This window comes from Pieris rapae, chromosome Z, assembly GCF_905147795.1.
Source record: "Pieris rapae chromosome Z, ilPieRapa1.1, whole genome shotgun sequence".
Taxonomy (NCBI): domain Eukaryota; kingdom Metazoa; phylum Arthropoda; class Insecta; order Lepidoptera; family Pieridae; genus Pieris; species Pieris rapae.
This window is the reverse complement of record NC_059534.1, coordinates 11,386,474-11,400,795: the sequence shown is the minus strand read 5'-3', so window position 1 is coordinate 11,400,795 and position 14,322 is coordinate 11,386,474. Positions and strand designations below refer to the sequence as shown.

General features: G+C 30.7%; 1 protein-coding gene across 1 annotated transcript in view; it reads left to right on the top strand.

Moving 5' to 3' along the window:
- Positions 1 to 697: 697 nt before the first annotated feature.
- The window catches only part of LOC110995631 (neprilysin-2), a 30,342-nt gene continuing 16,717 nt past the window's right edge, over positions 698 to 14,322 (top strand). Inside the window, exons 1-2 of the mRNA XM_022262892.2 lie at positions 698 to 789; positions 11,522 to 11,572. Of these exons, the coding sequence (XP_022118584.1) occupies positions 785 to 789; positions 11,522 to 11,572 (56 nt within the window). The 5' untranslated portion in view covers positions 698 to 784. The remainder of the gene's footprint in view (positions 790 to 11,521; positions 11,573 to 14,322) is intronic.

Here is a 14,322-nt window from a genome sequence, read left to right as displayed (position 1 = left end):
AGTTAAATAAGTACATCAAGTATGACCACGAATTAATTTTAAATTATGAATAACAAAAATGATTTCTTTGTTGTTTAGTTCTGTTATAGTGGACATGTCTACATTTGTAAAAGTTACAACGGTTTATGTTGTATACGCTCACGGTGATTATCCCGTTTGCACACAAAATTCATAGGAATTACCTACAAATTCAATCAAATGTACAAAGTTACCTATGTAAGTAAATTTGAACGAATAAAAAAAAATTATGTTTCTAATAATTGTGAATTTACTGCCACTTCTTGAAACAATATCTCTGCCAGGAACTAAAGGGTAAAGTAGTAAAGAAAAAGCAGGCATCTTACTAATTAATAATAAGATTTAAGTATGTTCCTCAGAGAGTAAGATTATGCGCCGTAGAAAATCTATCAACACAAATCACAATTATGTGTTAAATTAATCTTAGACCACACTTTAACTAACTTCAAATCTGTTATTATTTGATTTTCATAATATAGATACAAATAATAGGTAGTAATAGAAAATATAGAAATGTTTTCTCGGATCGTTTATTGAGTACACGATAGTATGTATTTTTGTATGCGGAAGGCTCCGCGTAGAGCCCTGTGGATCTAGGCTCTAGGGTTGTCGAGCCAGGCATTTTCACGGTAGGGGAAATGTAATAAAAGTAATCTTGGAGGCCGCGCGAGTCAGTCGCACCGCGCGCGTCACCTCAAACGGACCAAGGTGGAGCGCAATCGTCCGCGGCCGTCGTTACACACAAACGTACAACCACATCGTCTCAATGAGGTAAGGCATTTTTAGTTTTTGCAACGGCGCTACGCGAATTTTTATTTAGTATATACTTTTTATTTACACACGTTTTTGCATGTCTGTATGCGTGAGGTGAAAGTTTTTTTGCAACATGTTAGTCTGTGTTTTATTACCGATGTTCTAAAGTTATAATTCGTTCTCTCAAATATCCCTTACCTTGACCCGTAAGTCCAAACAATTCTTATATATTTACTTTTAAACGTCCGTTGCGATTATTTCCTTATCTGTCCGTTAACGTAGATGAGTAAAAAATAATGTATTCGCAATGAATAGGCATAACGTGTGAGATTTTTTACGCAACACGGGTCGTGAACGGCATAATTGAGATGACAAAATCTGTTTCGATATGTCAAACGGCCTGTTTATTCAGTTTTATGTTTGATTTATTAATTAAGTATTAAACTATTTGGAATAAGCAAAAGCAAAAAAATTTGGAGTGTTTTTACTGTAGAGCAATAATAATATTCAAAGTCCCATTTATAACATTAGCATGTTTTTGGAAAATTTAATTTATTAATCAGAAAATCATAATATTTTATATCGTAAAAACTATTTTACGATTTAAAGATAAATGGTATGGACAATATTAAGGATGTTATTAATTAATGTCGCAAATTACTATTTACTAATCGTATTATAAACGATCTGTTTAACTAACAAGGCGTTAACGATGCTATTTATGATTTTTGTAATTAGTCATTAAAGTAATTGTAATTCTTATTATTATTATATCTGCTACGACTAAAATAGCAATCACAAGAGGAATGGTGATTAATGGTTATTATCAGTCAACAAATTTATGAGTATTATTTTGAATATAAAGTAGGATATTTGAAATTCTTAATCGTCTCGCACGAAATACTATGAGATGGTTACTATATAAAAATGTTATGAACGTAATAAGTTTCATTTATAGAAAATTCAATTATTCCTCTTACATCCTGAAAGCCTCTTTGTATTAAAAAAAGTTTGTCAACTTAAGAAGATACAATGAGCGTTCTGAGAGAAAAGGTTTTCGGAAATAAAAATAAAAAAAGGTTTAAATTAAGAGCTTTTTGAAAACAACGTAAATTTTTTTCACAATACGTTTTTTTCTTAGAATATAAAAGTGTTATTTTATTTCATAAGTCTAGCGATTTTATTAAAACGCGTTTTAGACAAATATTTAAATCACAGTTGATACTGATTTATAAATTATACAATTTATAAACTATAATTAGTAGATTAAACCAGGTTAACCCTATTTTAATGATATCTGAAATAGCTCATAAGCTTATAATCGAAACGCTTTGCGAGAGTTTACGAGAAATTAAAAAAAAAAGGTCTTACTCATTATTATTGGAACGCGTTATTATAATATAATCAACTATCAAAATATCAAGATTTGTAGCAACATCGCATTATTAATTAATTTCTCTCGTTAATACATTTCAAGGTCTTTCAAAAAATATAAACTCCAGTTTGACAAATTGTTATTTTTACATTTATACGTATAAATAAGACTAGTTTTATATTGGTATGGCTTTTCTTGAGCTATTTTTAAAAAGTCTCGCGAAAGTATTGAAAGTAAACTATTATGGACCTTGGTTTATTTAACAAATAATTATTATATCATTTGAATTAAGGCCAATCAATGTGAGCTGAGGCGTTTTTATATTACTGGGTTGGCGTCTCGTGTTGCCACGGTTACCAAAGCGTCTTTTTTCCCAAGATTGCTTTGAAAATTGTTGCTTTTACACCTGAGGCCCTAAGCTGAAGTGAAATTTTTTTTAATAGGGAAAAGGAAAACTCAATAATGGAAATGTCAATTATAAGTCAACACTCTTCATTTTCTATGTAAATAAATATAAATTTCTACTTTTCCTCAGTTCGTAATCCGTTATAAGTTTTTATTCGCAATCCGCAACTGCACATTTTTTGTTACTATTCCGTTATTTATTACATGAATGTTGGATTACAGCAATTACTTGAAGTTCAACTATAAAGTTAGCTAAATGAAAAATAATTAATCCTGATGATGTTTTCTACTTACACACGTTTCAAATATGTAATTATTTTTTTAATATAATATTTTACATTTATATGCATATTTAAAACAATCATAATAATAATATTATAACTTTGAACATAATATAAAAACTAATAAGAAAATTGACATACAAATGTGTTAAGTTAATACAGAAATGACCGAAGCCGCTCCATACGTTTGGGTCTAAATATTCCTTTTTATATTTAAAGTTAGCCTCGCAATAAGGTGTTATAGGATTAGCTTCGTACGACGTCCAGATCCAATATATATCCAATCTAACTTACTAGACCGTCTTTTATTGAATAAATTTTCCACAGGTACAAAATGTAATGGGTAGGTGATAATAAATGTTTGTCTTTCTTCCCGGAGGCATGAACCTTATATAGCCCAATAACTGTTGACTATGAAGTTATGAAATGTTCTGGTATACACAGAGAAAGATGTTTTTTTCGGTTTGGTTTTCTAATTATACGCCTATGAATAGTGAAACATTTACTATGTGTACAGCACGGGAGATCAGAATCATATATTTAACTTATGTTCCGTATATTGAAGCTTATACTTACCTTGATACAGCTGAAAATTTTAAATCGATTTGAGATACATTTAGGCTTACGATTTTTGTGTGAATCGATTCACACAGCAAAGTGTCAAGATTATTTTTACTGCTCCACTTAATAATATAAATATAATATATTATAATCTATTACCCAGGAATACATTAAAAAAAATATTATCAACTTATAGTAAGAATATTAAATAGGTTTTGAATACATTTTGTCCTAATTTTACTCGCTATTTCGGCAGCATCAGTTAGCTATAAATACATACAATTAATTCCGATGGAGTAAGGTTATCGTCAGGGTTATCAATGATTATAAGTGTGTTCAACTCAGAATGGGAATTCCCATCGTTCATTTATCGTCCGTCATACTAAAAGTTCGTAATTTTTAAACCGCTTGTGAAGCGGTATAAAATCTTAAACAACTTGTTTACTATGTAAGTAGGATTTTTATATAAATTATATCCCATAAACAATAGAGATGAAGGCAAGAGAGGGCTTCAAATGCCTACAGAGACAGAATATCCTGGTCTTAACTTTTAGGTAATACTTCATTATAAAAAACGGAAAATCTTAAGAGATACCGCCGCTCATAGACACTTATAGTGCGAGAGGGCTCGCAAGTTATTACGTTAAAATCAATGTTATACGTTATATATAAGGCTCAGATTTCCTACCAAAATTGAATTATTTCATTTTTAGTAGTTTATAATATTTATCGTATCAAAAGGTGGTAAGGTAAATTCAAGCATTAGGTATTACTCGAATAAAAACTAACCAAACCTCTCGAAGGTCGTCCAGTATTTCAGTAGCAACACACAGGCATATTGAATTTTAATCAAACATTATTTCAGACAAACATTTTCTCAAATCATTCTTTTAAATTGTAGAAAGTGCTGATTATTGGGTCTTAGATTTAAAACTGTCTCTATTATAAGTATACTTACTTATTTGGTTGAATGGGCTTATCTCAAGAACTATTCGAGCGGATTTAGAAAATTCTAAAACAACCAACCATAAAATAGTACAATTTGTTTGATCAAGGAAATCAGACAACAGTGCAATAAATATAAAAAAAAGTTTGTTATTGATAAAGGATTCGAAAACCACTGTTTGCTATCCAATAGAAAATACTAATTAAATTCTCTATTGGTCTAGATAAATTTACCTCTTATGAATTTTCCCAATCCGCGTTCTATTTACACCGCTTATTCGCATTTTATATGCATTATTTGTAAAGCCAATATAAGATTGGAATACCAAAGTCAGAGTCGGACCGTGAATTGTATAAAGGTCATATCCTTCGTATACTCTGAGAGGACAATTAAACTACACTTTTCCTTGTTTTAAGGTGTCTGAGCGCTTATAGCATTTATCCTGTTTTTGAGGAGCCTAAACAATTGAATTAATTAATTTTCAAACGATGTTTAGTTTATAAGAATTAATGACTACAATAAATAGAAACAGAATCGTGTTACGTCACCATTGTATACTAGAGAATACCCGTGAAACGGCAACGCTCGAATTGAATTATTACAGATTTTTCTCGCTGGCGCTAGTTCTATTAAAACTATTTAATGTCCAGAGATCGTCAACCTAACGGCATATTAATTGGTTAATTTTAATGGACCTCGTCATTACGTAATGAAAGTTAAATTTTTCAATTACGAATAAATAAAAAAGTTGTCTTGATATAAAAATATTTAGAGGAGAATACCCTGTATGATAAACAAATCGTTGCATATTATATTTTATTATTAATAAGTTTTCAAGACTGAAAATTTAAAAATGTGTTAACAATATCGTTGCGAACACAAAACCGAATCGGACCAATTTTTTTTGAAGTCATATAAATTGGAAACATATGAAAGTAAAATGTTTTTAAACTCTAAAGTGTGTTGTGGCTAGACAATAAAATCGCTATAATGCTTCCCACGCGAACACAGTTCACGCACAGGTGGACAATGCGTATAAATATATTGCTAACTACTGGCTACGAGTGAAGCGCCCGCGCCTTGTTCTTCTGTCTGTACGTGTTACGCGTCACAATTACTCGATAAGGTTGCTTTGTACCGGCGGAAACAGGCTATATTTGACTTCGCACTTGCTAGTGAAGAAAAGCCAGAGATTGATTTTAAGACCTCTCGTAGCGCAGTCTTAAAATCAATGTTAATCCTTAAGAACGTATCGACCTCAAAGTGCGGGCCCATGTCCCTGAGTCAAGGTTGTCCCTGACTGAATGAAACTTCATTGCTGTAAAAAAAATGAAATTCTGTTGAACTGTTAAATATGTATCAGAAATATAATTATTTTATAAAATTATTTTTATTAAAAATCATTACGTACCAATTACTTGCGATAATTTTCACAGTAATCCATATGCAATTACGATTTACGTCTCTCGTAGTGGCGCGTGGTCTTAATTAAAATAAAATTATTTTTCATACTAGTTCACAATGGTAACCTTGCTCATATTTCTCTTTTTTTGACTGACTTTATTATTAAGTCTGTAGCTATGTATCAACTAATTTATCGATAAGGGAGCGTGTTACGACTAAATAGATTTCAAACTAAAAGTTGATCACTTTGAAAATTGACTATTAGGGTCATTAATAAATAAAATTTCGCGTTTTCGATAACATATATATACACAGAATGACTTAGAGTTTATGTATTACTGTATTGTTACGTAAATATTGCGATTTAACATCAACAATATACGTAATACTTTTAAAGTATCTCGTGTATCACGTGTAACTTTGATTGCGATGTAATAGAATAATATTACGTAATAAGAATTGTAATCTCATAGAAATAAATATACAATTACAATAAAGAAGATGACTAGAATTATTTCATTCGCAAATAAAAACAACGAATTAAATCATGATATTCATTGCTGAGTAAATATCAAACTGTATGTATATGAAAACATTAAATAAAATAACTCGTTGGTTAGTTGCTGACCATCTTCGTGGAGATAAAAATAGGGAGGACGTAACCTCTCTTTTAGATTCAAGTGATAAATACTAATTAATTTATCGTCATCACTTTTTTGATGCTATTAAATCATATTATCCATATATTATTGTAACTTGTATCGTCCTTTCTGCACCATTTGAATGTCGATTACTAAATCAGCTCTATGCATTAGTTGCAGTTCTATTTCTGCAGCACAGATAGCCCTAAATTGTTTTAAGTCATTTACGTGATATAATGCTACTTGAATGATTGAATGATGTTCTGTTACATATAGGGTTGTGGGTATTATTGAAATTCATCCCGTATTACATTACGATATACACAAGATTTACTTCGGATGAGTCTGTAAGTTGTCTCAACTCTCAAGGTATACATAGCGTTGAAAATGATCAAAGCCTATACTTAACTTTGACATTATGCGTAGGTAATTTAAACTATAAACTTAATGTGTATTGCAAGAATCATGCGTATTTATTATTATAGTGGTATTTTAGTGGTAAACATGTCTATTGGAACTGTTTACTAAGAGGATTAAAAGTAATTTCCTAATCAGGAATGGCAGATTAACGTAGCCATTGCAAAAATGGCCACTCCGTAGCGGGTATTGCTCACCCCGCTCTCTCGAATAGAACCGAGTCATGAGTCTTTAAAATTTGTATGAGATTTTGTTCTTGTGCGCGGTATAATATGTTTACTACATAAAATGCTTTAAGTATGTGACGTAACTCTTGTTTGTGGGTTTGTATAACTATCACATAATAGGAGGCAGTATTAGAAGGGCAATAGCATATTACATATTATGTTCTTCGAGTTCGTGTATTGGTAAGCTACACATGCAATGCGTCAGCAACAAGTTTCTGTGTTAAAATCTCTAAGAATCGTAAATTTATTAGCATTGGTCCTTTAAAGGTCGTATTAATATAGAAGTTCTTACAATTATCAGTCAGATATTCTAATCGGGTGTAAATATTTTGATAAATAGTTAAAACAAACTTGACTATCGTAATAGCCTAGAGATCTCCACAGCAACACATTTTAATAAAATGTTCAATAGATCGATTTGGCAGGCAAGCTTCAACATAGCAGATGATGCGTCATAATATCTTTGGATCATAAAAATGGCCATAATAATAAAACCGTTGAGATTAAGCACTGCATTAGCCTGTCAGTAGGACGCGAGAGACATTACTTTTATAGTTTAGTTTTATTTTTATTCGATACGGGCTTTGTATCTCACCTTCTAACCGAAGGCCCTTGTATTAATAGCGGCGATGATATCTCAACAATAGTAAAGGAAAATGCAAAAATGCCTTTGTTTACGAATCCATATATGTGAACAGAACTCAATAAAAAATATTTTTGAACATGTGGTTTTTAAGCCTAAAGGTACCTACCGAGTAACGTCCAAACGGCAATACTGAAATGACTCACTGAAAACTCTTTGTTTTTCCAAGACGTTTTTCAAGTAATTGTTAAATGCATATTATTAAATCCAAGTTTGCGACGAAATGTGACCTTAAATTATTTATTATAGAAGATCAATTTCTTATCGTATTTATGACGTAAAATATCGTCAATTTAACATTATTTATAAATAGATAGGGGCTTTAAGCAGTCTAATATAAAAATCATCATATTTTGCTGACATTTTCTGAAATATTACGAGACGCTCAAAACCGTTGAAGTTGAATGTTGACTAGTGATAAAAACATCATTCACACCCTGTGATATGATATTATTCAATGTTTCAAATGTTAATTTAGAAATAATAAAAAGAAACGAACGAATCCTCAGGGAATTAAAAAAAAATCCAGATTAATGAAAAAAAAATTGCTATATAAATTCCATCAATTATGATTACCTTGTCCACCAAATAACCACAGAGCGAGAAGGTTAATCTTTCGAGATATATAAGTAATACAGGACTGAGTCAAGAACTTGTTTTCGATGTTCAACGTATATTATAAGAACTTATTGGCTAGTAAAATTTTATTTATTCAAATTTCGCACACCCACGTCATTGAAATGTATGAAATATCAATATTTGATTGTATAAACTGTCGAATATAGTATCGAAGAGGAAGAAGGACATAAAAGTACATACGTAGTATTTGTGCGTACCTATATTTTACTATGCTATTGCTTTTCAACTCATCCAACTCCGCATCGATCATGATCGATCAACTCAAATGGTGAAGTCAGGAATTTTGTTTGAGCTATGATTTAAAGATATTTTTTGTACTCGACGCCTATATTGTATTTAAAAATTGTATTACAAATAACTTACGTTTTAAATAGAAAAACAAAATTTATACATCAATTAAAATTATCAACAAAACAACAAAAAAAAAACTAACAAATCAAGACGATTCGACGTTTAGTTATTACATATAATTTGATATAAAATAATAGAATTAAATTCCAATTTGCTAAATGATATTATAGAAACATTCAAGTTCGCATCTGAACTATTCTAAGAATACACTATCTTGTGATATTACTTTATCGGTTAAGTTGAAGCCGTCGGGAGGTAATTCAATTGGGTCGCTATTAAAATATTAGTTCCAATGCGGCTGTTGGTAATTGTGCATAATTACTGGCGAAAGTGGCCCTACATCGAACCAGTACTACCTGAACGAGGGAAATCTAATTTGCATACTTAGATTGAGCATGTCTTTCCCGCGATATCTAAGGCTAAATGCATATCACGATTTTTACCTCATTCTAAAACAAAATACTTACAAGAGAATTCTGATAAATGTAGATGGGCCAGACGTTTTACGTCGTTTGTTTCACAGATTATTGTAACGTGTTCTGCTTTGAACCGATAATAATGACCAAAGCGAGAAAACAATCTTCAATAAATTAAGAACGTTTATATGAGCTTTGAAATTGCTACGGACCATATAACTTCGTCTCTTTCTATAATGTGTATCCACGCTGTGTTGAAAAAGGACAGAAGTATATTTAAATGAATATGTACAATCAGATGGAATTGTTTGAAATATAGGTTGTGTAACGTAGAATTGATCTCTGACTATATAGTCATATACATCACTATATAGTGTATATTCCGTTCGAATAATAGTTGTACATAATTATCAATTTAATTTTCCCGTGCGTAATTAGTCTAAGACCAATCTAGCTTAGTCTAGTTTTCTGCACCTAAACAGCTGTTATTATGGGAGTTGGCTAGGGAAAGTAGAACACAGTTTTAAACACCAATATACAAGCTGAGAGCGCAATTATTGTAGACATTACATGGTAATTTAATAATATTTCCGTGAAAACCGCTGAAGTAGGAAACTCCTTGTTACGTGCCTTATCAATTACCTAAAATAGGGTTGTAACTACGCCAATAGAATAACTTAAAACATTTATATTTAGTATGAATTAAGCTGTTTTGTAAATTTTGGGTGTAATTAATGGTTTAAATTTCAGATAAATAATTTATCGTAGTATTAATGTAATTATACACATTAGATTACATTATTACATTACACATTATACAGATTAGATTAGAAACAGAATTTCACCCAAGTGACTTAACAGAAGTTTAACAAAGATTAAATCGCCAAGTTTTTTCTTTAGCAGGCATTATTAAAAGAACTGAAAAAATTAATTGAAGGACATCCTTGAGCTCCCTGCTTTTTACATTTAAGAAAATATATCAATAATAAACTGACGCTTAGCTTACCAGGCAAAATGGTAGAACTAACTTATATTATTAAAGTGAGAACACGAACACAACACGTAATCGATCAAGGTGATGAAGTTGCAAAAGAACCCGAATCTGAATATTTGGATTTATTTATAATTATATTATTCATTTGGAAATAGATAATATAAATATAGTTAATATTTCTAAACGGAATTGTCAACCCTATTGCAAGTTACACAAATTTAAAGGATACAAATTTATCGCGTAACTTAACGCCAAGAATAATAATGTATTTCGTCATTTTTGTTGTTGATATTTGATAGAGATATATAAAAACATAAACAAAAAATAAGATCTACAAACATGGTTGATTTTACGTTAAATACTTGTAATAATAAGTAGAATTAAAAGTAAGTTTCTACAGTTGCTCTCGTCACACATAATATGATCACTACAAGATCCCATGGCGAGTACCATTGCCTTTATACTAACGGTTACATTAATTAACGTATATGAGTTAGTACTGAGCCAGTTAAATCTGATAAGTAACTTTTAACTTTAATTTTTGTCACCTATATTCTTGATAAATTTTATTAAACTTATAATAATAGTATAATAAATAATAATTATTATAATGATAAGATGAGATGATACAATTAAATAAATCAATTTTATATTTTTCTACATTGATTGAATATAAGCAATTTATAAATGTTTATTACCTATAAACCTAACCGAATTTCTAGTTATCTCGAGGATATTATTGGCCATTAATGGCCGAGTAATCTGGGATCCTCTAACATTACCCACAACTCTAAATGAATACACCAATATAATTAAGACTTTTTTCTGACTGAGGTTTACATGTTCTTAAATCTAAAGAAAGTATTAAAATATTTTGCTACCTGGAAGAAATTACTACGATTAAGTTTAAGTTGCTTTTATGAAATGAAATCAGCATTGTTCTATTGTCACTGCGCATGTCAAGGATCTATGCAACATCCGTTTTTCGTTCCAAGCGACCTGCTGCATATCCTCAGCTAGTGTCAGGGTTAGATAACCTTAAGCAGATGGATAGACACATAATGATCAAAGATGTTGCTGTATTTTTTTAAATTCAAACATTAATTATATTTATTTTAATTAGCCCACGAGCATACCTATTCATTAACAATAGACTTAGGAAACATTGTTATCCTAGAATTAGAATTCCAGTCTATTTCTATGAAAATACTGAACGTCGAAATTGGTACTCATCATTTTAATTTTTGAAAATTTACTATAATATCCCTATGACACATCCATCAGGTGCTAAGTTAAGTTTACGAAAATACATTAAGCAATCGCATTTTAATTTTTAAATATTTCAGATTATATGATCTTGATCTTTGTCTAAGGGTCTGATGCCAAAGGGTATACCACAACAGTTGCAAACTTAGCGAGGTCGTTATTAATATTGTTTTGTTTGTTTCAGTGCGGACGGTGAATACATTTCCACCAGCTACAATATGAGGAGCAATACTAAGTAAGTTGAGACATAATTATTATGTATAATAGTTGATATTTGTTAAATTTGTTTTTTTGCCACTACAAAACTCAAACTCAACTTTAACAAAAAAAAAATAACGACAGCGAAACGCTCTTGCAAATATATGTATTTATAACTTGACTGCAAAATATAAGGTCCAATTTACTATCATTAAATAAAATCAAATTGCGCATAATGTCTCCTATTATTATCTAGTTTTACGTAGACTGAGCTCTTTTACGCATAAAATATAGAGGAGCACTTCGTAAAACAATTTGCAATCCAAAAAGATTGTATGGAAAATACTGTATTATTATTATTTATAGCGAACATATATTAAAAAATATATCTTACTTTAATGAAAATATTTACCCCGTCAGGATTTTACTTGAATATATTATTTATAGGTTATTCATAAATTATTATAGAAATTAATTATGATTATATCGTAGTAAAAGTATTATAGCAGTAATATATATTTTTTAAAACCCATTGTATACAACGCAAAAAAGTTGTAATATTTAAATCAAACAAAATGTTTATGTGAATATGAATTAAAGTGTTGAACAATGAACACAGTGCTTCGTGTTCTATCAACCGCAATCACCTGATAATATTTACACATTTAAAACAAATTCAATATACTCGCTGTTTGCAGATTTAATTGTATTGAATACATAAACCGTGATTGGTCCTTGATGAATCAATTATTTGAGCACTAATAATTGTTAAATATATTTATTGGCAAAACGAAGGCAAGACTGCGTGGAAGGCTCTCTCTATTACCAAAAAATTTAATATGAACGAAAATAATACACATACGTGAGTAATTGGATGTCATCGATTTTTCAGTTCTAACCATGCCGGTGTCGGAACTCCTGAGCAACTATTTACTCCCTGAGCAACACATATAGAAAATGCCTACATCACAAATAAATCTAAAACGAATGAAGCGTCTAAATGTAAAAATACGTCGCCTTGTCCAAATATGTTCTCAGGGCAGGCGTTAATGGGCTTGATGAGCAACCTCAACATATGACGTCATGAGGGTCGGTTATTTTCCTCAAACCAGATCTGCTAGATATCCTTAACAATTTTCCAATGCATTTATTATTTTAATACTTCATCGTAAAATCGTCTATGTGCAATGAGAAAAAAGATAAAACAATATAAGCACCTAATATCCGTTATAAAATAGTAGCATCTATTATCTTAATTATCATTTAAGCTTTTCCCTCCATGGCCCCATCTACCATATATTTAAATATTTTGTTAACAGTCAAACACCGGCCCGCTAAAAACAATTCTCGGAATATCGGTCTGAATTCCCCCTCAATTATGACGAAACGTATTGGATTACGATTCCATTACGTTTCGTCATAATTGCATTCATGCAAATCATAAATGCATTTTTACGCGATTGACGTAGGCTGAGTCATTTCATACAAGTTGAATAAAAGAATTAATAATAAAAAGTGAATGTGTTAATTTAAATTTTCATTTCTATTAAAAATATTTTTTTACTGCAATTGTATAGTTTTTAATTAATATTTAGTATTCAGCAGTGCAACATGCTTAATGAAACAGTAGTCTAGAGGAAATCAGCTCCCATTCCACTATTTTAATGGAATAAGAAAAATTCCAGTCATTATAGTATGGATAATAGCGCTTAAAGAATTAAGTTACAAATTTGTTTTCTAGGAGTTGACATTGAATTAATGTGTCATTGAACTCATATACATAATAGAGGTCAGCGTATCTTGTTTACAAGTTGTATTAGAAATTTAAAATGGCTTATCTTCTATAAATTTAACATTTCATTAATGCTTATAAACTTTCATCAATTTGAAAATTAGAATATTTATTGAAAATATGATAAAACCAAGGGAATATAGTCCCAGTAGTACCTAGTCCAGCCATAAGTTCTTATACAAATTATACTTTTGGAAGTGTAGTTAATTATTGCCGATGAAACATCACAAAGACGTGCAGCCTCTTTGTTGCAGAAAAGGGAGAGAGAGAGTGAAGGGAGATCAAGACAAAAACCACGCTATTTCATGTCTTCGTTTAGTTACATATTAGAACTTTAGATGGCAATTCTGTCGCATAACATCTTGTGCAGTAGACGCGAATTTTTATTTATTTATATTATCATTAGCACGTAAAGAGTGTGAATATAGATATACAAATATATGGAGTGATTATATACTGATACATGGTCATCTATTAGAGCTTTTACCTTAGTAATAATTAATTTACGAAGAAGTTTTACTTCTGACATGTGTACACACTCACTTTTTTTTAAAATTAAGTAATGGAGTATTATTAAAATTTTTCCGTACAAATTCTACACCTCAGCAAAAAATAAATCTATTTTAAATGGCGACCTTTGTCTTTTGTACAGGCCTTTATTTGTTTGGCAACGAATGTTTAGATTTTATGTACTGTATCCAAGGGAAATTTTGCCACTGCTTGCTCAAAAGATTTTTTAAGATACACAATGTCATCCTGTCTTTTAGAGCAGGCCATGTCCTCTACAGCTAAACATTTGAAGTCTGAAGTCTGGGCTAGATGAGGGCCAGTCTTCAGCTCTTATAAAGTGCGAATCGTTGGTTTCAAACCAGGCTTGGGTAGTTCGTGCATGTCCTCTGTATCGACGATAAGCACTGACCTTCAGGTCTTGTTTTAAAATGTACGCGAAAGAGTCCTCGCGAGAATTCTGACGCAGGCGTCGTTTTTCGTTTTCC